The 24,645-nt window shown below is 42.6% G+C and overlaps 1 protein-coding gene across 1 annotated transcript; it reads left to right on the top strand.

Annotated features, from left to right (window-relative positions):
* The first annotated feature begins 3,631 nt into the window (after window positions 1-3,631).
* On the top strand, window positions 3,632-22,082 carry PLPBP (pyridoxal phosphate binding protein). Its single transcript, XM_032413421.1, has 8 exons — window positions 3,632-3,784; window positions 5,963-6,070; window positions 6,149-6,184; window positions 6,820-6,895; window positions 16,710-16,844; window positions 18,511-18,653; window positions 19,106-19,204; window positions 20,286-22,082. The coding sequence occupies exons 1-8, from the start codon at window positions 3,686-3,688 to the stop codon at window positions 20,415-20,417; spliced, it is 828 nt and encodes a 275-aa protein (XP_032269312.1). The 5' UTR covers window positions 3,632-3,685; the 3' UTR covers window positions 20,418-22,082.
* The last annotated feature ends 2,563 nt before the right edge of the window (window positions 22,083-24,645 follow it).

Below are 24,645 nucleotides of genomic sequence, written 5' to 3'. Positions count from 1 at the left end.
AATGATCTCTAAAGGTCCTCCCCAGGTCTGTGGTTCTAGAATCTATATTCACATTTCAAAAGCCAGATGTGACCGTATGTGTGCTGAGGGATTGTTGCAGTGGCTTCTCCACCTCAATTCATTTAAACTGGGACATGGGCATTATTTCTCCATTTCTCTTTAGAGCCAAGTAACCAGGCAACTGTAATTTTCTATTATTTTATCTTTTTTATCCCCCAAAAGAATCACAGTAAGCCCAGAAGGAAACAGTTTTAAAATCCATGAATGTTTTTCTCATAATTAAGGGCCTCAGACGACAGAGGTGAATGTTTTAAATGCTTGATGGCATTTATGGTGAATAAGTATACTACATTTTTATAAAATTATTTATAAAATCTGTTCCTCTGGGTATTTGGCTTTTTAATCTTTCTCTCTTCCTCTTTGTCCTTGTAAACTGTTGGAGCAATTTGAAGACAGTTACAGGTGATGACGTGATTGTGGACCTCCATTTTTCAAGGATTAGGGAAGAATGAAGTGTTAAATTAGATGGTTGATGTCTGAGGAAGTGGAAGAGAAGAAACTAAAAAAGAAAATAAGGAAAAAAAGTGGAATAAAATTCATTCAAAAGCATAGCTGAGAAGTAAAGACATTGGAAAATGTGAAATGATGAGACTGGGGTCACTTTGATCTTTACTTCGATTTTCATAAGGTTATAGAATGTTAGAGGTGAAAAGCATCTTAGAAATGAATCCACAGTAAAGTCTGTCTTACTCATCCTGGTCTACCCCCAAGTTATCATTACAGAGAAATGCCCCTATATATGTTGACTGAATAGATAAGCAGGGTGGAGAAACTAACATTTATTGAACATTTGCACTTGCTATGGGGGAGCACTCTGCTAAGTGTCTTACACATGTTATCTTAATCCGCACTGCACCTCTGAAGGAGATATTGACTCCATTTTATAAATGAAAAATTGAGAACTTCAGTAACTTATCCAAGATCACAGTTTAGTGAGGAAACCAAGATTCAATGTGTGGCAGTCCTATGCCACCACTACCCAATCTTGGCACCACTGTCCTTATTAACTTGAAATCTTAAGTCACTCTTCTGATGCCTTTTTGGCATCAATATGGGGAATGGGAGTGGGGGAGGTTGGCCTTAAAATTCAAAGAGGGGCGCCTGGGTGGCTCAGATGGTTAAGCGTCTGCCTTCGGCTCAGGTCATGATCCCAGGGTCCTGGAATCAAGCCCCGCATCGGGCTCCCTGCTCAGCGGGGAGCCTGCTTCTCCCCCTCCCTCTGCTTCTCCCCCTGCTCATGTTCTCTCTCTCTCTCTATCTATCTCTGTGTCTCGAATGAATAAATAAAAAAATATTTAAAAAAAAAAATTCAAAGAAGACATCTGACCTATTAAATGAAATCTATTAAATGAAGACTCTTGCTAGTTGTCATAATAACCTATCCCCTGGATTCTATGTACATCCTTTGGATCTGATGAGGTATTTATGGTTTTTAAAATGTTTTCCAGGGGCACCTGTGCAGCTCAGTTAAGCATCCGACTCTTGATTTTGGCTCAGGTCATGATCTCAGGGTCGTGGGACGGAGCCCTGAGTCAGGCTGTGTGCTGGGGCATGGAGCCTGCTTAAGATTCTCTCTCTCCCTTTGCCCCTCCCTGCTTGTGTGCTCTCTTTCTCTAAAAAAGAAAATAAATGTGTTCGAAGTAGCCTATCACTTTAGTATGTCATGTTCACCCAATCCTTCTCTATTACATCTCTTTACCGCGGTCCTGGTCGCTGTGATCCCCTTTGTTCCTCCCACCACTGACTGCTACCTAGCACCTTTCAACTCGCTATCTCTACAGCAAATTATTCACACCATGAATTTGTTGTTATCACTTTGTCAGGAGTAAAAATTATCAAGTCCAGAGCCATTTTATTTCAACACAATTACTACTAATGTCTTTGGCAACCCTAATTTACAGATAACCCAGTTACCTGTACCTGGTAAAGAGAAACTTCCCAAAAAGTAGTCCTTGATGGCAAGCACCCTAGGTTCTGTTCAAAAGTGATTTTCCCAGAGCACAACATATGAAATTTCATCATTCTTGGGGTCTGGGAAGATGGTGAGAGAAGAAAGAATATTGCCCTTTATTTCCTGAAGATTCGAAGTAAGCCAAGTGGCCCCAAGACAACCTGAGGAACAAACTTTAGCCTTTTCTCCAACATAATAGCATCCCACTTCATTAAGTTGAAATGCTTGAGAATCTTTAAACAGTACAAAAGCGCTTTTCTTAACACAATTGATCTCTTTCTACCTACCCACAGCACCTACTATTTCACCATCTGACTATCAAACTTTGTATTTTACTGTATTAGTAAAATTTATTGTTTGGCTCCTCCTCATGTTTATGACCCTCATGTGGCCCAGAGCTGGACACATAGGACACTCAAGAATTGGACTGAATGTGTGCCGAGGTCATGCTAGACGTCTAAAGCTGCCTGTGCTCTCCTCTGATAAGGTAGCGCCAGCCGCAGGTGGCTACTGACCTCGTGAAATATGGATAGCCCGAATTGAGGCATGCTGTAAATCAAAACTACACAGCGAGTTTTGTAAGTTAAGTACAATAAAACAAAATCTCATGGCGCCTGGCTGACTCAATGGGTAGAGCATGCGATATTTGATCTTCAGGTTGTTAAATTCAAGCCGCACTTGGGTGTAGAGATTACTTAAAAATAAAATCTTAAAAAAAAAAAAAAATCTCAGGGGCGCCTGGGTGGCTCAGTCGGTTAAGCATCTGCCTTCGGCTCAGGTCATGATCCCAGGGTGCTGGGATCGAGCCCCACATCGGGCTCCCTGCTCAGCGGGGAGTCTGCTTCTCCTCTGCCTGCCTCTCTGCCTACTTGTGCTCTTTCTCTGCCAAATTAAGAAAAAAAAAATCTCATTACGTTTTCCTATTGGTTGCATAATGAAACTTTACTTTGGAGATACTGGGTTAAATGTATTCATTAAAATGTTTTACCTTTTATGCGCCAATTGGAAATTCTTTAATTACTTGTGTGGATCGCATATTTCAATTGGACAGCACTGGTTTCAAGGATGACAAGAATAACCGTACATTTGAATCAGGACGTGTTCTTTAGCAACAGTTTTCTTTTGTATCTCTTAACGGTTCCTCACAAGACTCATCTGAGACACTAAAAGCCATGTCTCCCGCTCCAGCAGCTTCAAGTCCTGGTCCCCACGCAGCTCTTTGAACGCCAGGGACGGGCAGATCTGTGGGGCATTTGGAAAAGGACAAGGACCCAGGAACAGGCCCTCTTTTTTTTTTTCGTCAGAAAGCTCCCACAAGGCCGGGGGCGGCGCTCAGGCAGCTGGACGTGGAAGACTCGCCAGGGCGGGGGCGGGGGGCGGCGGGCACCGGAACCACTCCAGAGGCGGCCTCCAGACCCCAGCGCCCCGTCCAGAGGCCGGCCAGCATGTCCCCAGCAAGCCCCCGGGTGCCCTCCCCAAGATGGCCGCCGCCGCGGGGCGGGGCCGCCCACCGTCCCGCCCCCGCCCCGCCCCGCCCCCGCCCCAGTGTCGATTGGATGAGACGATTCGGTGGTGAGCGGCGATTGGACCACACGAGACGCGAGCTGGGCGGGACCGGAAAGTGGTCTCAGCCTGGGGGTGCAAGGGGTCTGGGCTCGGCGTTGGTCCCTGGGGATGTGGAGAGCAGGCAGCATGTCGGCGGAGCTGGGAGTCGGGTTCGCACTGCGGGCAGTGAACGAGCGCGTGCAGCAGGCGGTGGCACGGCGGCCGCGGGTGAGGAAGGAGACAGCGTGGGGACGGTGGGCCGCTGCTTTGAGGAGGGGACACCTGCGTGGGAATGGGTCGTCACGGTGACGCAGAGGGGGTCTCCCGGCGGCGAGCCGTCCTGCCGCCTTGGCGTCGGCGCGGGTTGCAGAGCCCCCACAAGGCTAGCGAAGGGTTTCCTCCGTGACCTCGCGACGAGTCTGCCAGGTTTTCTGGAGGTTGGTTCAGTTGGAGCAGAAGGTGTCCACCACCCGAGAAAATGACCATTCCCCCGACATCGGGGCCATTGCCCACCCCGCCTTGTGTAGGGGTCGAAAGCCTTAGCGGACGGGAGAGCGCCAGTCCTGTGCCCAGACGCTGCAAGACGTCTACTACAAGAGCACCCAAAAGAGGCCAGGTCTCCTGAGATCACCACTCGTAGGTGAAAGAGAAGGTGGATTGGCCCGACTCTACTGGGACGTTTGGGGCAGGAGGGAGCTGACATCCAATCCCAAGCAGTTTAAAGGGAGACTTTTTTCCCCCTTATTATATTCTGTCTCTTCTTGGAATTTAATTAGATCAAGGGTCGATATTTGCTTCCCTCCTTGTAAGTTTAAGCTGAATGGTGTGGAATGAGACACAACTGAACAGAAAGGTCAAAGTTTCTCTGATCAAGCATTTATGGTGTCAGAATTCAGAATGCTGTCCTGGAGACAGAAGACCTAGATTAGTATAGTCTTTTCTTGGCTACTAAATAGATGTTACCTTAAACTAAGTCACTTAACTACTCTGGCCCTGAGTTTCCTCGTCTGCCATAGGCAATGGAATAAGCTCTGATTGCTTTAAGCTCACTGCTGGCATTGATGTTCTATGATTCTCAGTGATTCTCCCTAATAAATGTCACTCTGGGAGGTTCTCCCAGCATAACTCCTCAGGCAGATGGGCTGCCTGTTCACTTTTCTCTCTGGAAATTATCAATTCATCATAATAACCATAAGAGCTATGACATAGTCTCATAAAAGGCTGGTAATGCATCCCTCAGAAGGAAAAGGAAACTTCTTGCTAATAGATCTGAGTCTTCAGGGCCTTTGAAAATACAGTGATTCTCATAAAATTAGCCATCACAATCATATTAGAAAAAAGCAATCAGGGTTTCTTCCATGTCATGTTCAGAGACATGAGGTTATGCCTATTTTAAGCCTGTTCAGTTATGGGTCTTTCTAAGCAGCAAAGTAATCCACGTGAATGGAGGATCCACTGTGCCTGACATGACGTGTCCCTCATTCATTTCTACTGAATCACTGAGTGTATCATTGCTGCCCTCAGAAAAATGAGTCTCTGCTTGGTTTTACACACAGACAATAAAAGAGATCTTTGAAAAAAGAAGAAAATACAGTGATTCTGTAAAAATTGCAGAGGGTGATGGAGTATATGAAAACTGAGATATGTGAGGATAGATGGATCTCTTGTTGCCTCTGTATAGATTTGGTTGCAGTAGAATGCAGGGAAGCTCTGCTTTTTATGTGATGGCTGTAACAGGGGGGTCATATGGGCCTAATCCTGAGTCCAGAGTTTTTGGTGTCCCTACCTCTGTTCTGCTACTGGTTCTTGATAGATTGCACAGTAAATTACAAAGCTACCCCACACAGGCCACTTTGGAAAGTGGGGGGCAATGTTAATGAATATACCAGGCCCAGAATGAGTTTCCAAAACTTAATTTGGAGTTTCAGAAGCCAGCAGTGGCATCCCCTCTAGTCAGAGGGTAATGCCGTCCCTTAATGAAGTGATTCTTAAACCTCCAACCTTGGTAGACAAGAGCATCATCTGGAGAGTTTGTTTAAATAGCAGATTCTCAGACTCCAGCTCCAGAGATTCAGATTCAGTAGGTCTGGAGTGGTACCCAGATGATGCTGATGCAGTTGGTCAAAGACCACATTTTAAGGAAATACTGCTTTTACTTACCTTCCCAGTTCTTCTGAGAGAGACTAGATGTTAAAGTAGCTAACACTCTAGATTTGGATGCCATACATTTGAAAGACATTGGATCAACATTATTTGATGCTGGTCTCCCTCCAGTATTGGAATAATGGAGCTTACCCGATGTCAAGTTAAGACCTATGCCGATTGATTCTATGGGATCCATCTTACAGAACTTATTGGGATAATATTCCTAAACATTCACTCATTTGGCTCTTTCCCTCTTGGCAGGATCTCCCAGCCATCCAGCCCCGGCTAGTAGCAGTCAGCAAAACCAAACCTGCAGACATGGTGATTGAAGCCTACAGTCATGGCCAGCGTACTTTCGGAGAGAACTACGTAAGAGTCCTTTTCCAGTCTGCCTTTGGAAGAGTCATGATTGCCAGGCTTCTGACTCATTCTGTTTTTATCCTTTAGGTTCAAGAACTGCTAGAAAAAGCATCAAATCCTAAAGTAAGTGGATACCTCAATCCTTCAGTTTGTATCTAATCTTGGCCCTTCAGTTGCAAGTTAGACCCATTTTGGTGGTTGAGTTTTACAGGAGGGTCAACTGGTGGTAGAAATGTCTACATTCACCTTGAGCTCCAAATACTTCTCAGCTAGATTTTCTTTCTTTATTAACACTAAGACTATAGTTTTCTCCTTTGCAGCTTTTTGGATGTGGTGATTTAGGAGCTTGCTATAATCCTGGGTCCTTTTGAGATTTGAAAGCTTTAATCAGTTCATCCTTTTTTTTTTTTTTTTTTTTTTTTTTTTTAAGTAGGCTCCACACCCAGTGTGTGGCTTGAACTCACCACTCTGATCAAGAGTCATGTGCTCTACCGACTGAACCAGCCAGGTGCTCCATAATCAGTTCATTTTTCATGGATGATATCTAAAAGATAGAGGGAGCTGATGGGAACAAGGAAGAGAAACAGAGTAGAAGCCTTAGGTTTTTCTGTAAGTATCCTTAGGAGCCTGCCTGGCTGAAGATGGTGATAGTGGTTTGTTGCATAGACATGAAAAGACAGAAGGGAGTGTGTAAGGTATTTGAGCCAGCAAGGCCTTCATAAATTCTAAGTCAAACATGGTTACCTTTTTCTCTTCAGATTCTGTCTTCATGTCCTGAGATCAAATGGCACTTCATTGGGCACCTACAGAAACAAAATGTCAACAAATTGATGGGTAAGATAAAATTCTAAATATGAAGACAAAATCTCTATCATTATGTTACTTACACTACTTTCTGTGGAAAAGGGAACAGCTTTTAGAATAGTCCTAATTCACCATTTGTGTTTTGGAGTTTTGTGGGAAAAAAAATCTTAATTCTTAGTATAAGGAAAAAGCCTCATACCAAGAACAGAATGAATTCACCATTGACTGGGTTGTTTATACTTGGAAACCTACCCTACTTGGAAGTGTTAGGTATCATTTGGTGGTCTTTCAAATAAAATATAAGGGATTGTAGCCCATAAAATTTTTCACTTGACAAGGGAGATATTTTTGTCCTTTTCCCTTTAAATGTAAGGCTATAGGGGTGCTTAGGTGGCTCAGTCAGTTAAGTGTCTGCCTTGAGCTCAGGTTGTGATCCCCAGGGTCCTGGGATCGAGCCCCACATCAGGCTCCTTGCTCAGTGGGGAACCTGCTTCTCCCTCTCCCTCTGCCTGCCACTCCCCCTGCTTGTGCTCTCTCTCTCTGTCAAAAAAATGAATGAAATCTTAAAAAAAAAAAAGCTATAGTAAATAAAATATAATAATATACAATAAAACACAGTACATAATAATAAAATATAATATACAGTGAAATACAGTAAAGTACAGTAAAGTAAATTAAGAATTAACTACAGAAGGATTTAACCATATGCTGATGACATGTGGAGATCTGTTTGAGGAACTGAATACTTATTTTTCTCAATGTGTCAAAATTAAAATAACCTTTATTTTTTTAGGCAGCTTTATTGAAGTATAATTGACCTACAGTAAATTGTATATATTTAAAGTGCACAATTTGATTAGTTTCAACATATGATTGTACCTGTGAAACCATTACAGCAGTCAAGATAGTAAACACATCCATCACCCCAAAAAGTTTCCTCATGCCCTTTGTAACCCCTTCTTCCCGCTTCTTCCCCAATCCCTCCTTCAGCACTACTTTTTTTTTTTTAAGATTTTGTTATTTATTTATTTATTTAGAGAGAGCGAGCATGGGCCGAGGGGAGGGGCAGAGGGAGAAGCAGACTCCCCGCTGAGCAGGGAGCCCGATGCAGGGCTCAATGCCAGGACCCTGGGATCATGACTTGAGCCAAAAGCAGACGCTTAACCAACTGAGCCACCCAGGTGCCTCCCTCCTTCAGCACTACTTACCTGCTTTCTGTCACTGTAGATTAATTTACCTTGTTAAGAGTTTTATATAAATGGAATCATAAATAGAATGTACTTTTTTTGGTCTGACTTTTTCCACTCAGCATAATTATTTTAAGGTTAATCATGTTGATTTGTGTATCAGTAGTTCACTCCTTTTAGTTTAACCATTCACCTATTGATGGCCATTTGGGTTTCTTCTAATTTGGGTCTATGACAAATAAAATTATTATAGAGGTAAGGGGGAAAAATTGTTGTGAACATCTTTGTAAGAATTTTTTTTTAAGATTTTTATTTGAGAGAGAAAGAGCATGTGAGCGGTGGGGGTTGGGGGGAGGGACAAGCAGACTCCATGCTGAGCCTGATGTGGGGCTCGATCTCACGACCCTGAGATCACGACCTGAGCCGAAATCAAGAGGCAGACGCTTAACAGACTGAACCACCCAGGCACCCCTGGACTTTTTCTTCTTGGAATAAATACCTAGGAGTAGAATGACTGAATCACATGATAAATATATGTTTAACTTTTTTTTAATTCTGGTAAAATACACATAACATAAAATTTGTCATCTTAACTATTTTTAAGTATACAGTTCAATGGCATCAAGTACATTCACATTGTTTGCAACCGTCACTACTATCTATCCTCTAGAATTCTTTTCCCCTCTCAGAACTGAAACCCTCTACCCATCATGTATGTTTAACTTTTGAAGAAACTGCCAAGCTGTCTTCCAAAGTGGTTGTGCCGTTGTACATTCCCACCAGCAGTGGTTCAAGTTCCTCCACATCCTTGCCCACACTTAACATAGTCGGTCTTTTAATTTTAGCCATTTTAGTAGGTATGTGGTGGTGTCCTTGCATTTCCCTCATGGCTAATGATATGGAACACCTTTTCACATGTTTGCATCCATTTATCTTCTTTGGTGAAGTGTCTATCAAAATCTTTTACCTGTTTTCTAATTGGATTTTTCTACTTTTCAGACAGGAGAATTCTTTATATATTCTAGATAATAGTCCTTTATCAGATACATGCTTTGCAAATTTTTTCTCCCACTCTATTGCTTGTCTTTTCATTCTCTTAACAGCGTCTTTTAAAGAGCAGAAGTTTTTAATTTGATGAAGTCCATTTTATCAATTTATATTTTCATAGACTGTGCTTTAGGTGTTGTGTCTAAAAAATATTTCCCTATGGTTCGAATCATACAGATTTTCTCCTAGCAGTTTTATACTGTTCAGTCTTATATTAAGCTTCATTATTCACTTTGAGTTAATTATTGTAAATGGTGCAAGGTATGATTCCAAGATAGGGGTTTTTTTGCATATAAATATCTAATCGTTCCAACACTACTTGTTGGAAAGTCTGTCCTTTCTCCATTTCATTCCTTTGCACCTTTATCAAAAATCAGCTATCCATGGGTTTATTTCTAGACCATTTACTCTGTTCCACTGATCTACTTACCTACTTTTACACTGATAGCATCCTACTTTGATTTACTGGAGCTTTATAATAATTCTTTTTTTAAAGATTTTATTTATTGGGGCTCCTGGGTGGCTCAGTCGTTAAGCGTCTGCCTTCGGCTCAGGTCGTGATCCCACGGTCCTGGGATCGAGCCCCACATCGGGCTCCCTGCTCAGCGGGAAGCCTGCTTCTCCCTCTCCCGCTCCCCCTGCTTGTGTTCCCTCTCTCTGGGGGATGTAGGGCTCGATCCCAGGACCCTGTGATCATGACCTGAGCCGAAGGCAGACGCTTAACGACTGAGCCACCCAGGTGCCCTGCTTTATAATAATTCTTGAAATTGAGTATTGTTAGTCCCCAACTTTGTTCTTCTTTTTCAAAGTCATTTTGGCTATTCTAGATCCTTTGCATTTCCATATAAACCAATTTGTCAGTTTCTACCAAAATAAAACAAAACAAACATCCTGCCAGGTATTTGATTAGGATTATATTGAATCTCTAGATCAGTTTGGAGAACATTGACATAGTAAAAATACTGAGTCTCCCAACACATTAATGGGGGTATAGCTCAGTATTTATTTAGGTCTTCTTTAACTTCTCTCAGTAATATTTTGTAGTTTTCATTGTGCAGGATTTCCTCATCTTTTGTCTGATTTATATCTAAGTTTTTCTTATATTTTGATGCTGTCTATTGATACTGTTATTGATGCTGTTACTTCAATTTCTGATTGTTTTTTGCTAATATATAATACAATTGATTTTGTATATTCATTTTCTATCCTGCAACTTTATTAAACTCATGCTAATAGTTCTACTTATTCTAGTAGTTTCTTAGTAGTTTTTTAAGTTCTACTTATTCTAGTGGGGGTTTGGGGAGTTTTTTTTGTTTTGTTTTGTTTTTGCAGATTCCATATAATTTTCTAGGTAGACAATTATGTTACCTATAAACAAAGACAATTGCCAATCTGGATGCCTTTTATTTCTTTTTCTTGCCTTATTATACTAGCTAATACCTCCAATACAGTATTGAATAGAAATGCTACAAGTGTATATGCATGTTTTTCTTGAGTTTTTTATCAGAAGGAGGAATTACTCTTCTAATCCTAGTTTGCTGAGAGGCTTTATCAAGAATCAGTGTTAGATTTTGTCAAATGCCTTATTGCATCCATTGAAATGATCCTGCGGGTTTTTCTTTTTCAGTTTATTAACATGTTGAATTATATTTATTGATTTTCAAATGTTAAACCACCCCTATGTTCTTAGGAATAAGCTCACTTGGTCAGGCAGTATTATCCTTTTACTGTAATGTTGCATTTGATTTGTTAAGTTTTGCTTAGAATGTTTGCACCTACATTCATAAAGGACATGGGCTGTTGTTTTCTTGTAATATCTTTTTTTAGGTTTGATAACAGAATAATGCTGGCCTCATAGAATGAACTGGAAAGTATTTCCACCTCTTCAGTCTTGAAAGAGTTTGTGTGGAATTGGTATGGTCCCTTCCTTAACTGCTTGGTAGAATTCACCAGTGAGGCCTGGAGTTTCTTTGTAGGAAGGTTTTTAAGTTTAGTTTCAATTTTGTTAATAGACTATTCACATAATCTGTTTTTTCTTAGGTGAGCTTTGTTACTTTATGTTTTTCGAGGAGTTTGCCCATTTCATCTAAAATAATAAATTTATGAGCATTAAGTTGTTTGTAATATCTCTTTATTATCCTTTTAATATCTGTAGAATCTGTAGTGATGTCAGCTCATTCCTGATGCTGGTAATTTGTGTCTTCTCTTTTTTTTCCTAATCCATCTGGCTGGAGGTTTATCAAGTTTATCAATCTCCTCAGAGAACTACTTTTAGTTTCATTAATTTTTCTCTGCTGTTCTATTAGTATAATATGTTATATAAACAAAAATAATGATGTATTGTGGGATTTATAACATGAAAAAGTAAAGTGCATTGAAACAGTAACATACAAAAAGGAAAGTAAGAAACAGAAGTACACTATTATTAGGTTCTTAAACTTTATATGAAGTGGTATGACACCATTTTAAGATAGACTGTCTGTAAGTTCAACTTTAAAAGCAACCAATAAGGGTGCCTGACTGGCTCAGTTGGTAGAGCGTTGCAACTTGATCTCAGGGTCATGAGTTCAAGCCCCACATTGGGCATAAAGCTTACTTTAAAAAATAAAATAAAGCAACCAATAAAATAACACAATAGAGAGTTATAGCTAATAAGTCAGCAAAGGAGATAAAGTGGTGTAATAAAAAATATGTGAAATGGTATCTCATTGTGGTTTGATTTGCATTTCCCTAATGACAAATGAAGTTGAGCATTTTTTCATGTGTTTATTGGCCATTTGTACATCTTCTTTGGAGAAATGTCCGTTCAAATCCTTTGTGTGTTTTTTAATTGGGTCTTTTTATTATTGAGTTGTAAAAGTTCTTTATATATCCTATGTACCAGTCCTTTATGCTATATATGATTTGCAAATATTTTCTCCATTCGATGGGTTGTCTTTTCATTTTCTTTATGGTATCATTTGTAGCCCAGAAATCTTTCATTTCAATATACAATAGTTTATCTCTTTTTTCTTTTGTGGCATGTGCTTTTGGTACTGTAACTAAGAAATCCAAGGTCACAAAGATTTTTTTTTTTTTTTAAGTAATCTCTGTGCCCAATGTGGGGCTTGAACTCACAACCCTCAGATGGAGAGTAGCCAGCCAGATGCCCCCAAGGTCACAAAGATTTACTCCTGTTTTCTTCTAAGAGTTTTATAGTGTTAACTCTCACCTTTGGGTCTTTTTGAGTTAATTTTTATGTATAGCCTAAGGAAGAGGGAGATGTAACTTCATTCTTTTCCATTGAACTTTTTTGCACCTTCACCTTTATTTTTGAGAGGTAATTTTGCAGACTATAGAACTGTAACTTGACAGTTTTTTCGTTCAGTACTTTAAAGATGTTGCTCCACTGTCTTTACTTACATTGTTTCCAATGAGAAATATAATGTCATCCTTATCTTTGTTCCTCTGTGTGTAACATGTTTTTTTTTTTCCTTTAACTACTTTTAAGATTTTCTCATTATCACTGGCTTTGAGCAATTTGATTATGATATGTCTTGGTGTAATTTTTTTTTTTTTCCACATTTCTTGTGCTTGGGGTTCATTGAGCTTCTTGGATCTGGGGTTCTAATCAAGTTTAGAAATTTCTCAACTGTTGTTTCTTCACATATATTTTCTGCCTCCCCCTTTCTCTTGTCCTTTGGGGACTCCAGTTACCTATCAGTCTGCTTGAGGTGATTCCACAGCCCACTGATGCTCTTTTAATTTTTATGATTTTTTTTTTCCCCTCTGTGTTTCATTTTGGATCATTTCTTCAAGGTAACTAAGCCTTTCTTTAGCATTGTCTAACTTGCCATTAATCCCATCAGTGGATTTTTCATCTCCTACATGGTAGTTTTCACACTAGAAGTTCAATTTGAGTCTTTTTTTGTATCTTCCATGGCTCTCTATATTTTTTATATATGGCACATGGTTATAGAAACTGTTTTAATGTGCTATCTACTGATTCTATCATCTTTGACAGTCTGGAGCAGTTTCAACAGATTGATTTAACCCCTCATTATGTATCATATTTCCTGCTTCTTTGAGTGTCTGATTTTTTTTTTTTTTTTGGACAGCCAAACATTGTGAATTTTCTTGTTGGGAGCTGGTCGTTTTTGTATTCTTATAAATATCTTTGAGCTTTGTTTGGAACACAGTTAAGTTACTTGAGAACAGTTTGATCTTTTTAGGTCTTGCTTTTAAGATTAGTTGGTGTGACTGGAGCAGAGCTCAGTCTAGGACTAATTATTCCCCATTACTCCATGTACTCTATACCCAGTGCCCCATGAATCCTGAGCCTGTCTGGTGGGAATAGGCACTATTCCATGCCTATTTCTAATTTCTTCTAATCCTTTCAAACAGTTCTGTCCTCAGCCAGGGCTGATTTCCTCACATGCACATGCTGATCTGTACCCAGCTGAGTTCTGGAAGGGAGCCCTTCACAACTCACCAGTGATCTCTCTGTGTGCAGCTCTGTCCTCTCCCGAACTCTGCCTTGTGCACTCTAGCTCCTTAGTCTTTCCAGATTCTCAGTTCATGTCCTCAACTTGGGTCCACACTCTGCCCGTGTTCCCCCTTCCTGTGCCACATTCTAGAAACTCTCCAGGCAGCAAGCTGGGGCAGTTGTAGGGCTCACTTCATTCGTTTCTCATCCCTCAGAGATCACTGTCTTTCATTGCATGATACCCAGTTTTTGTAAACCATTGTCTTATATACTTTGTCCATTTGGACGTTCGGGTGGGAGGGTGAATCTGACCCCTGTATTTCATCTTGTCGGAAAGCAGAAGTCTATTATATTATTTTTAAAAGCTATTTCATATTAGGTGTGGGGGAAGTAGGGAGCCTATTTATACTTAATAAGTGGCAGCAAGACAATCAGCTTTTTATTGGAGAAATAATTAAATTAGATTCCCTTCCTCACAGTGTAAATAAATTCCAGTGAGACTAAAGAATCTTAACTTGAAAATCAAAACTATGAAGTATTAGAAGAAAAATAGGAAAATATTTTTATTTTTTCAGGCTGGTGAAAGGCCTTTCTAAATAAAACATAAAGTTTGGAAGCCATAAAAGATACAATTAGCACATTTGCTTACATAAAAATTAAAGCTTTCTATATGTCAAAGCAAAAGGGAAACACAGATTGGTAGTAAAATAATATTTTTTAAAAGGGGAAGAGATTAATGTCCATAATGTATAAAGAACCATATGTATATTTGTTAATGCATAAGAAAAAACATAGGGAAAAACTAAGAACAGGCCATTTATAAGGATAAAATATACAAAAGACCAGTAATCAAATGAAAAATGCTTACCCTCAATAAGAGAAATGCAAAATACAATAATAAATTCTGCTTTTCACTGATCAGGTTTGCAAAAAATAAAAAGTCTGCTAATATCCAGTGTTTTGAGAGCATGAGTAAGTGAGCATTCCGCATTTTGCCAGGAAGATTCTAAAATGGTAGGGCTTTTTTGGATTTCTAGTATCTAACACAGTTTTAATTGTACTTCCTCCTTAACTAGTAATTTCAATTCTTAGAACTCATGTATCCTATAGCAACTTGTATATGTGCCCAAAGATCTGTTTCAAAGCTTTGGTTTTGTAGTAAAAAAGAAACAATGTCTATTAATAAGAACAATGTTAAGTAAATTGTGATCATCTGTTTTGTGGAATATTGCAGTTGTTAAAAGTACCAGTAGATTTATGGTACTGATGTAAAAAAAATCATGTAACTGGAAAAAAAATCATGCTAACTGGAAGCAAGCAACCCATAAAACATTTACTATGATCCAGGGCGCCTGTCTGGCTCAGTCAGTGGAGCGTGTGAATCTTGATCTCAGGGTTATAAGTTATAAGTTCAAGTCCCACAATGGGTGTAGAGATTACTTAAAAATAAAATCTTTAGGGAAAAAAAAAACCAGTATGATCCAATCTGTATGTTATTTCAAAAAATAACAGGAAATTATACATCTGGGGGGGGGGGGGTGTGTGATTGGATGGAAATACACTAAAATAGATGTGGAAGAATCCTCAGCCCAATGGTAATAGTGGTAGTTTCTAGGATGAGAGGCTTTGAGTTTTTACTGCATATACTTCTATATTGCATTTTTTTTTTTTTTACTTCAAGCATGTCTACTTTTGGTCTCTTTTTTAAATACATTTTTTTTTTAAGATTTTATTTCTTTATTTGACAGAGAGAGACACAGCGAGAGAGAGAACACAAGCAGGGGAGTGGGAGAGGGAGAAGCAGGCTTCCAGCGGAGCAAGGAGCCCAATGTGGGGCTCGATCCCAGGACCCTGGGATCATGACCTGAGCCGAAGGCAGACGCTTAACGACTGAGCCACCCAGGCGCCCCTTTTAAATACATATTTTTTCAAGTGAAGTAGCCTGAGCTCAAATTCAGCATTAAGAATATGGAGTCATGGGACACCTGGATGGCTCAGTCGGTTGAGCGTCTGCCTTCGGCTCAGGTCATGATCCCAGGGTCCCGCTTCAGGCTCCTTGCTCCGTGGGGAACCTGCTTCTCCCTCTGCCTGCTGCTCCCCCTGCTTGTGCTTTCTTGCTCTCTCTCTTTCCCTCTCACACACACATAAATAAATAAATGAAAAATCTTTAAAAAAAAAAAAAGAATATGGAGTCATGGGGCTCCTGGGTGGCTCAGATGGTTAAGCATCTGCCTTTGGCTCAGGTCATGATCTTAGGGTCCTGGGATGAAGCCCCATGTTGGGCTCCCTGCTCAGCAGGGAGTCTGCCCCTCTCCTCTTGCCCCTCCCCCCCCAACTCTCACTCTCTCTCTCTCAAGCAAATAAAATCTTTTTAAAAATAGGAGTTTGCCATCGTTTAAATCACAGCTCTAATATTTGTTAGTTTTGTAAACTTGAATAAACTTTATCCTTTCTGAGCCTCAGTTTCCCTATCTGTAAGGTGGAGGTAATAATAGTGCTTCATGAACCATGGTAAAGATTAAAAAGCAGTAATGCATGTACACTGCTTAGCAAATTGCCTGTTTGACAAGAGCAAGCTGCTCATGTTGCTGATGTGTTTGTTGTTATGTATCTGAGGCAAGAGTGATGATACTTCATGTCACATGCTTCTTTGGAAAAGGAGATGGTTTCGATGACGTCAGCATCTCCCTTAGCTGTCATTCTGATATCCTTGCTGAATCAGAGCACCCCTGTCCCACAGTTTAAGAACATGGCGTTTTCATTGCCAGGGAAGCACTTTGGCCTCCATAGTTATCCCTTCTTTATGGTCATCTTGACCCGGTTCTCGCAGTGTGAACTGAGATGTAGTCCCATCGAGCCTGCTCTTGGGAATCTGCACAATTTCCAGCCCTCTTGAATGCGTGTGCCACCTGGTTGCGGTAGGCACTGTTTCCCTGATTGGTCCTTTCTGATGAGATAGCAGTGGGCCGACATTCAAACTGACATCTAGTAAAACTGTCACATAAGTCTGAACAGAACTGATACTTCACTGTCTTGTCTTTTTCTGGGAAATAGTTCTTCCGTCCACCAAGTCAAAAAGATTGGTTGTATGTTGCTTGCTGCAGTAGGGTGAGTGAAGAATTACCTTGCCTCTTTCTTGTTACAGCTGTCCCCAATCTCTTCATGCTGGAAACAGTGGATTCTGTGAAGTTGGCAGACAAAGTGAACAGTTCGTGGCAGAAAAAAGGTTCTCCTGAAAGGTTAAAGGTTATGGTCCAGGTTAACACCAGTGGAGAGGAGAGTAAGTGACGCGACCTGAATTGTAGATTTTTCTTCCTTTAGGATGGTTGAAGGTCAGGAAGAATGGCAGCCCTAAGTATCTGATAGCTAAGGTTCTAGAAGGAAATCACAGACCTTTAAGTAAGCTGTTTTCTGTAGGATCTAGATGGCACAATGACATCTAAGCCAGTCCATGTATAATTCTTTCATACATTGTGGTTTGGTAATTCTTAATTTTTTGGTGGCCCAGAATAGGAAAGTCAGGAAGGGGGACTGTAACTCTGATCTCCTGAAAATTCCTAGAAGTCCATCACTCCTGAAAGAGATGGCATAGTTACATGTGTAACACTCAGGTGTTAAAAAAATTACTTAGTGTTACATTGGGAGAGAATAGAAGAAAGTCACCATTTAATGAATATCTTTAAGGGGCTTGGGTTGACAGGGTGACCTAGTGAACAGAGCAGGAGCTTTGAAATCAGAGCTCAGGTTTGAGCCCCCGCACTTTCCAGCATTGTAGCCTCGGGCAAGTTACCTGAGCTCTCTGTACCTCAGTTTCCTTGGCAGACAGTGATAATCATAATGGTGCCTACGTCAGAGGGTGTCGTGAGGATTGAAAGTGGTAATATGGGCAGAGCTGTTGGCAGGGAACCCTGTACATCTTACTTGTTAGCACTTGTTAAGAGTAAGTGTTCACAGACCAGTCATTTGCTTACGACCAGCAGAACCCCAGTATTCACCAAACCGTAACATGCAGGAACACAGTGCAGGCTGTTTTCCAGATAGACCCTCAGGCCAGTGTCCTGACTTTAAATCTCAGTTGCGTAGTTTCTAGTTGTGTGACCTTGGACAAAGTACTGAGCCTCCCTGTGCCTCAGTTTCCTCATTTTTAGAGTGGAGATAGAAAGAGTACTTACTGCATCGTTATTATATTAAGTGAAGAGCTCTTAGGACTTGGCCCGTGTGCCTGACACATAAGTGTTCTGTGAATTGTGACAATTATTATTTCTGCGTGCACCTAGATTATGTAATACGTTATCAATACAGGTGCATCTGAAATTGACTCCAGGTTGAGTCTGTGACATCATTTCTTGATAATTAGCTATAATTTGCTGTAACTAAAGATTAAAGGGAACATTCATAGCATCTCCATTTGATAAATGAGGGAAAGAGAATATCCATATTGCTTATAACTGCATAACAAATAATCATTTGCAGCAGATTCCTCCTCCAGTTAATTAGCAAGTTCCATTAAATTTTACAGATACATAGTGAACACTGTGATGTATACTTTATTTTAAAATGTTTACAGTCCTAATAAATTAATGAAACTATAGACATACCAGAGCTAGGAAAAGAATTCTCTGCTGAGTCTGGCATTTCGACAATGTGAGTCTTCTTGGTGTCCCAAGAGAAGCAGTGTTTTTTTCTCTTCCCTCTGCTCTAGCTGTTCTCAGCTCAGATCACTGAGATTCAGATGATTATTGCTCATTTCATGACCAGAAGGGAAGCAACATAGACAAAGACCTCAAAAATAAAGTTACTCCTTAGGACTTGAGGATACATTTCTTTCAAGAAGACCTCTAGCCCGAAAGTCACCTCCTTTGTTATAAGGAAGGGATGAAAATGAAGCCTTTCTCTGGCTACTTCTAACATGTTGGTACAAGTGTCTTCTGTTCCTTTTTGTGAAGGTAAACACGGCCTTCTGCCTTCAGAGACAGTAGCCGTGGTGGAACACATAAATGCCAAGTGCCCCAGCCTGGAATTCGTGGGGCTGATGACCATAGGAAGCTTTGGCCATGATCTTAGTCAAGGACCAAATCCGGACTTCCAGGTACTGGGGGCCAAGGATGGGGTCGGGGGCGCGGATTGCTCGCATGCTAAGGAAGCATCTTAGTGAAATGCTGTCACAGGACTGGCTGTCATAATAAACTTCAGAGACATCCCAGATATTGCCTCGGGGGTTATAGCCGTCTTCTGAACTCTTCTCATAAGGAAAGGAGAAAATAGGTTTCCAAAACCCCACAGACCTTTCTCAACCCCACTTGAACCTGGCTAAAACACGAGTTCTTTTCTTCCTTTTCCAATGGCTGATCGTTTTTTTTTGAAAGTAGGAGCATTTGCTAAAAAAAAAAAAAACTCTTTCACTAACTTCTGGAAATTTTGACAGGCCTTGAAACCACGAGGAATCAATAATCTTTGGCAGAGGTCTTCAGATCGAGCCACTTTCAGGCATCCTTAGAGAAGGCAGGAGTAAAATAAATGTCACACTTGTCTTTCTGTCAGGTGTTACTGTCCCTCCGAGAGGAGCTGTGTAAAAAGCTGAACATCCCCACTGACCAGGTTGAGCTGAGCATGGGCATGTCCATGGACTTCCAACATGCAGTGAGTGTCCTCCTGGGGGCCCTTATCTGCCTCAAGGGGAGGGTCCAGAAGGCCACAGCAGGAAGCAGTTTTTGCCAGAGAAATCTTTGAAAATGCCTCATCGTAGCAATAGGGCCCCAAATCGCAGTGGCTCTCAACTGTTCCAGCATCCCCCACCCCCTTCTTTTTTTAAATGAAATGTATAGAAATTATAGCCTGACACATAACTTTTTTAAACTCAATATAATTCCCTAAGTGGATTCTAAAGAACTAAGAAGGGGTGCCTGGTTGGCCCAGTCGGTAGAGCACGCGACTCTTGATCTCGGGGTCGTGAGGTCAAGCCCCACAGTGGATATAGAGATTACTTAAAAATAAAAAAATAAAAAAAATTAAACTAATTTTTTTAAATGTTTTATTTATTTATTCATGAGAGTCAGAGAGAGAGAGAGGCAGAGGCAGAGGGAGAAGCAGGCTCCCCGCCTAGCAGGGAGCCCAATGCAGGACTCGATCCCAGGACCCTGAGATCATGACCTGAGCCGAAGGCAGACGCTTAACCATCTGAACCACCCAGGCGCCCCTAAACTATAATTTTTTTAAGTTTATTTATCATATATGCTTTTCTGGAAATAACTTGACAAAGTGCTAAAAATCAAAATATAAACTTCACTGTGCATCCTTAGAAAGTCACATAAATCAGAACAGTGCAAAAATACTTTGTGTTTATAAGTACGATGGAATTTGATCCTGTGCTCAAACAATCAGGAGGAGGTTTTTTCACCTGCCTAATCATGGAGCATTAGGAAGGGCCGTGGGCTGTGAGACCTCTCCATTGTGCCACCGTGTCTCAGTCACACAGCGTGACCTCTCATATCCCCGGCCCCAGATAAGCGGCAGTCGTCTTCCCTAATCATGGTGACAGCCAGGGACGTGCTTACCGATTTCTCAGACACACCCAAGGTTAACCACTGCCCCGTGGCCCTCTTCAGCTGCCTTATCGTCGTTCTTCGTAGAAGGCCCTCGAGAGCCACAGTGACCGGCACAGCTTCCGCGGTCGCTGCCTTATTTAAACTCGGGCCCCGATACTTTCTCTTCTTTCCCGCAGATTGAAGTGGGATCTACGAATGTCCGAGTAGGAAGCACCATTTTTGGAGAGCGAGATTACTCCAAGAAACCTGCCCTGGACAAGTCGGCAGCCGACCTGAAGGCGCCGGTGGAGGTGGCACAGGGACACTGAGGCCAGGGCCCGTCCAGGAGGACGAACTCTGCACTCAGCTGGATTTCCCTCTTGATAGTCCCTGTGTTACAGCACAGCCGTGCTCTCCTTGTGCCTGCAGAGAGCGTGCTGATGACGACGTGTGTTGATGGAAACCATCTGTACTTAGGGTCTGACCCAAGAAGTTCACTTCAGGTAGTGGCTGTGGATTGGAGCTGAGAGATCCAGACATTTCCGCAGAATGGATGTAAGTCAGCAGCCAGGGATTGAGTTCCGTTTCCAGTCCTGCCCGGGAATACCAACCAGCCCATGAATGCCTGCCCCAGGTTAAAATGTGGCCACTGATGCCTATAATCACCAAAGTGAGAGGGATTCACGTTTGTCGTCCCCTTTCATAGAAAATTATTGTATGACAAACCCCTCCTGAGTAACTGTCTTTGCTGCTCTGGAGCAAGGCGATTGCTGCCCCCATTTCCCACCCCGCCCAGTAGATACTCCTCTCTGCTCTGGAACGGCAGTACGGGTACCTTCAGGAACAGGCTCAAGGCAGTGCTCCAGACCCAAATCGGGGCTCCTGAGAGTTTATGGCACTCGCCACCGTGTGGTATTGACCCTGAAAATGACAGAGGTAACGTAAATGGGTTTGGACCTTTCTAATATCCTCCTCGAGAGACAGGGCTTTGAGCTTTTTCCCCTTGGGCTCTCCAGTGAGGAGAATTGAATGCTGTGATGTCTTCACCACCATAATCCTCTTAATGGTAATTTCTTATCAAAGACCTGTGAATCTCATCGCTTCCCAGAAATTCCTTCAAAGCCAGTTCAGGCTCACAGTTCGAGGAGGCCTGGCTTTGAGGTTCCCGCCCATGCAGAGCATTTTCCAGGCACATCGCTAGCCTCCCCTCCCCTGCTATCCTGATAAGGCAGAATTTTACAACTTCTTGGTTGTTAATAAAGTAGCAAGGTCTTCAAAAACCAGAAAGCACAATTCTCAAATATTCGTAACAGGTGACTTCGGTCTGCGTTGTTTATTTTCTGGATATTTTTTTCCTTATTTTTTCAAGCCCTGGTCTTTAATTTCATGAAATAACTTTCAGAACCTGTTGTTGCTGCTGAATGTAATTTTGTAAAACTTAAAACCATAATGATTCCTGTATTCTTTCAGTCAGAGCTATAAAATGATGTTTCAGAGTGTGTTAAATAAAAATGTGAGTTTGAATTATACCATCTGTGCCAATTACAAAGCAATTAAAAGATTTATTTTTTAAGACCTGGTGTAATGAGTGAGTCTAACAGGAGCGGGGCATCGGGGCCGACGGGAAGCAGCTGTGCCCATCACTTGACACCGTGCCAGCCTGGCTTTGGCGGAGGACTTTCCCTGGGTCAGAGATGCAGCCAAAGCCACACCGTAGATGAGAGGAATTCTGAACTTCTAAAGGCAAGGAAATGAAATGCCGGCATTTCAGGAATTATGAAGGAAAGAGGTTACCTCTTGCCGCAAGAACCTCTATTTTAAGCGGCCTCTAGGTGGCGACATTGGCTAACCTTGGGGCAAGCACTGGGGCTCCACCGGCCGCAAATTTCCTGGGAGGGGCCCCTCACCCTGAGTCTCACCCCTTCAGGGGGCAGGAAAGGAGGCCAAAGAGAACATGATTTTTCCAAGTGATAGGGCTGACTCTTGCAAAGCCACTAGGTTCTTCCAGATATCTCATTTTGCTAACTGGACTAGGGGTCCAAGGGTGGCTGCGGAACACTTTGGGAAAGGTGACCTGGTCTAAGCTTTTTAATAAAGAACTCTCTGGATTGTGCCTTGAGATTGAGAACAATGAAGGAGGCAAGCCAGGGGAGGCTGAGTCAAAACCAGATAAGAAAAGGAAACTAAAGTAGGTCTGTCCAGTGTACCCACAGCAGGCCAGGACCTTTGGCAGAGAGAAAAGCGAGCAAAACGGTGACTTTGATTTGGGTACACGTGATAGGCAGCAGGTCCGAATCCTCCCAGATTTCCATCAGATCGGTGATAGCATCCACAGCAAGTTTCCTGAGTCACAACAGCATGCTGTTCTGGGACAGACCCACTGTGCGGCCTAGCATTCTCTCCCTGCCCCCAGCCCGGGCCCTTGTCTGCGTGGTGTCAGCCTCAGAAGGTTCTGATGCTCAAAGGCTCCCGGTAATCCAGCAAGGCTTTGTCCTTGCAAACTTCCTCAGAGATTCCAACCATTACATCTCTTAAGTACTCAAATTAACTCTCCCCCCTCCCTTTTTTAAATTACGGGCCCATAAAGCACTCTCCCCTATATTCTCTCATTTTGCCCTCACAAGAGCTGATGGGATAATTTCGGCGACATGGTGTCCCAGAGAGGATCCTGTTCTCCTTTTCTGAGGTCCCAGTGCGTTGGTGGCAGAACGAGAAATAAGCTCAAGGCTCTTCGTTCCTGGTCCAGAGGTTCACTACACCACACAGGTATCTTCTGTTGTCTCGGGCTTATAACAATCGGTAAGTGGCATATTCTTAGATTTATAGGTTTAAAGTTAAGAGAAGCATATTACCATAAAAGAAGTGTATGTTTTTAGTCTATTGTAATTGTTGAGAACTGACACATCTTTAATGCAGAACAAACTTTGAAACCGCAGGCCGTGGGGATGAGCAGGGAGGAGAGAATTAAGCCCAGCCTGAGTAGAATTAGCCTCCCCCTTCTGTCATCCTGTTTCCCTAACACACACATTCCTCCCCCGGATTCAAACTACCCCACAGGCTGTGAGGCCCCGATCATGCAGAGCTGTGCCCTTTTCCCCCCAGAGCCAGACTGACAGACGATTCTCTTCCCCACAGCTACAGGGGAGAAATGAGGTCAAATGGGACGTTCGTAAAACCCAAGACACCCCTGTCTTTCTGAAAGGAAGCGGCCCTGTGCTTTCCCCCAAAGCTCTGGACAGGAAGGACTCGCCCACCAATTTGAAGGGCTGCGCTAAGAGGGGTGTCGCCAGCCGTGCAATTGGAACCGATTTGCTCTGGGAACTGTGACCGTCTTTACCATGAAATCAGTTGAATGCTATTACATCAGCCTCATGACTAAGGGCAAAAGAATCCAAACTGTCCACCGAGAAGCTTTACTAATCTGCCCTCTCCCCTCAAGAAGCACATAGGTGAAGAAAACGGCTTCCAGGACGCCTGGGTGGCCCAGTCGTTAAGCGTCTGCCTTCGGCTCAAGTCATGATCCCAGGGTCCTGGGATCGAGCCCCACATCGGGCTCCCCGCTCAGCGGGAAGCCTGCTTCTCCCTCTCCCACTCCCCCTGCTTGTGTTCCCTCTCTGGCTGTGTCTCTCTGTCAGATGAATAAATAAAATCTTTAAAAAAAGAAAGAAAACGGCTTCCTTTTCCACAGAGTCTGCATCACCGGGCATCCGCCGTAGCTGTGTGGGGTTGGGTGGCTAGTCACAGCGTAGGGGGCCCCTAACCTTCAGCTCCTCTCCTAAAACCCCTTCAAGGGTCCAAGGGACCTCAGAGCTAACACTCCTTTCCCCGTGAAGTCCAGCACAGATGAGCTGAAATGGAATATGCTAGGGACAAAGGGGAGGGGGCTTTGGGCACCTTTCTTGTATTTAAAAGACGTTTTCCGAGCTCACAAAGGAGCAGAAGCCACCCCTTGGGGGCCTGCGTGTCTTCAATCTGGGGCTCCGGGGGCTCCCCACGCACTCCCTGCCACACCCGTGCCCCAGCCCAGCTGCCCGGCTCTCGGGCTCCAGAGCAAAGCCTGACCCAGCTGCCAATCTCCCAAATAAGATCAATGTGTGACCTTACTCACCAGCTGTACCGAAGAAACTAGCATAAACTAGGCCCAACTTTGAAGCCAAGAAGGGAAGATGAGAAGTTGGGAGAGAGAGAGAAAGAGGGGGGATAACTTGGCTGGACTTGAAAGGTGTCTTGTCTGTCTGTTCCCCATTAGGCGCAACTCTCTTGCAATCTGCAGCCTCGACATAATTCTCTTGACCAGAAACTCTCCAGAGAGATAGTGTCAGAAGGAAAAACAAACAGAATAGCATCTCTGACAGCAAAGTCACTTAAAACCCTATTTGGGGGAGGGAGGGGAGAAAAGAGATGTCAGCCCGGGCGGGGGGGGGGGGGGGGCACTCCACAGTGGGCCACGTGTGGAGACGCACTTACCCTGGGACGGGACAAGGACAGGACAGGGAGCCCAGGCGAGGGCAGCCCAGGAAACAAAGCTCCCAAGTCCTCTGCCCCACAAGCCCCCCT

This window comes from Phoca vitulina, unplaced genomic scaffold (assembly GCF_004348235.1).
Source record: "Phoca vitulina isolate PV1807 unplaced genomic scaffold, GSC_HSeal_1.0 scaffold15, whole genome shotgun sequence".
Lineage (NCBI taxonomy): Eukaryota > Metazoa > Chordata > Mammalia > Carnivora > Phocidae > Phoca > Phoca vitulina.
Note: the sequence above shows the minus strand (reverse complement) of the source record. Positions and strands in the feature narration are given on the sequence as shown.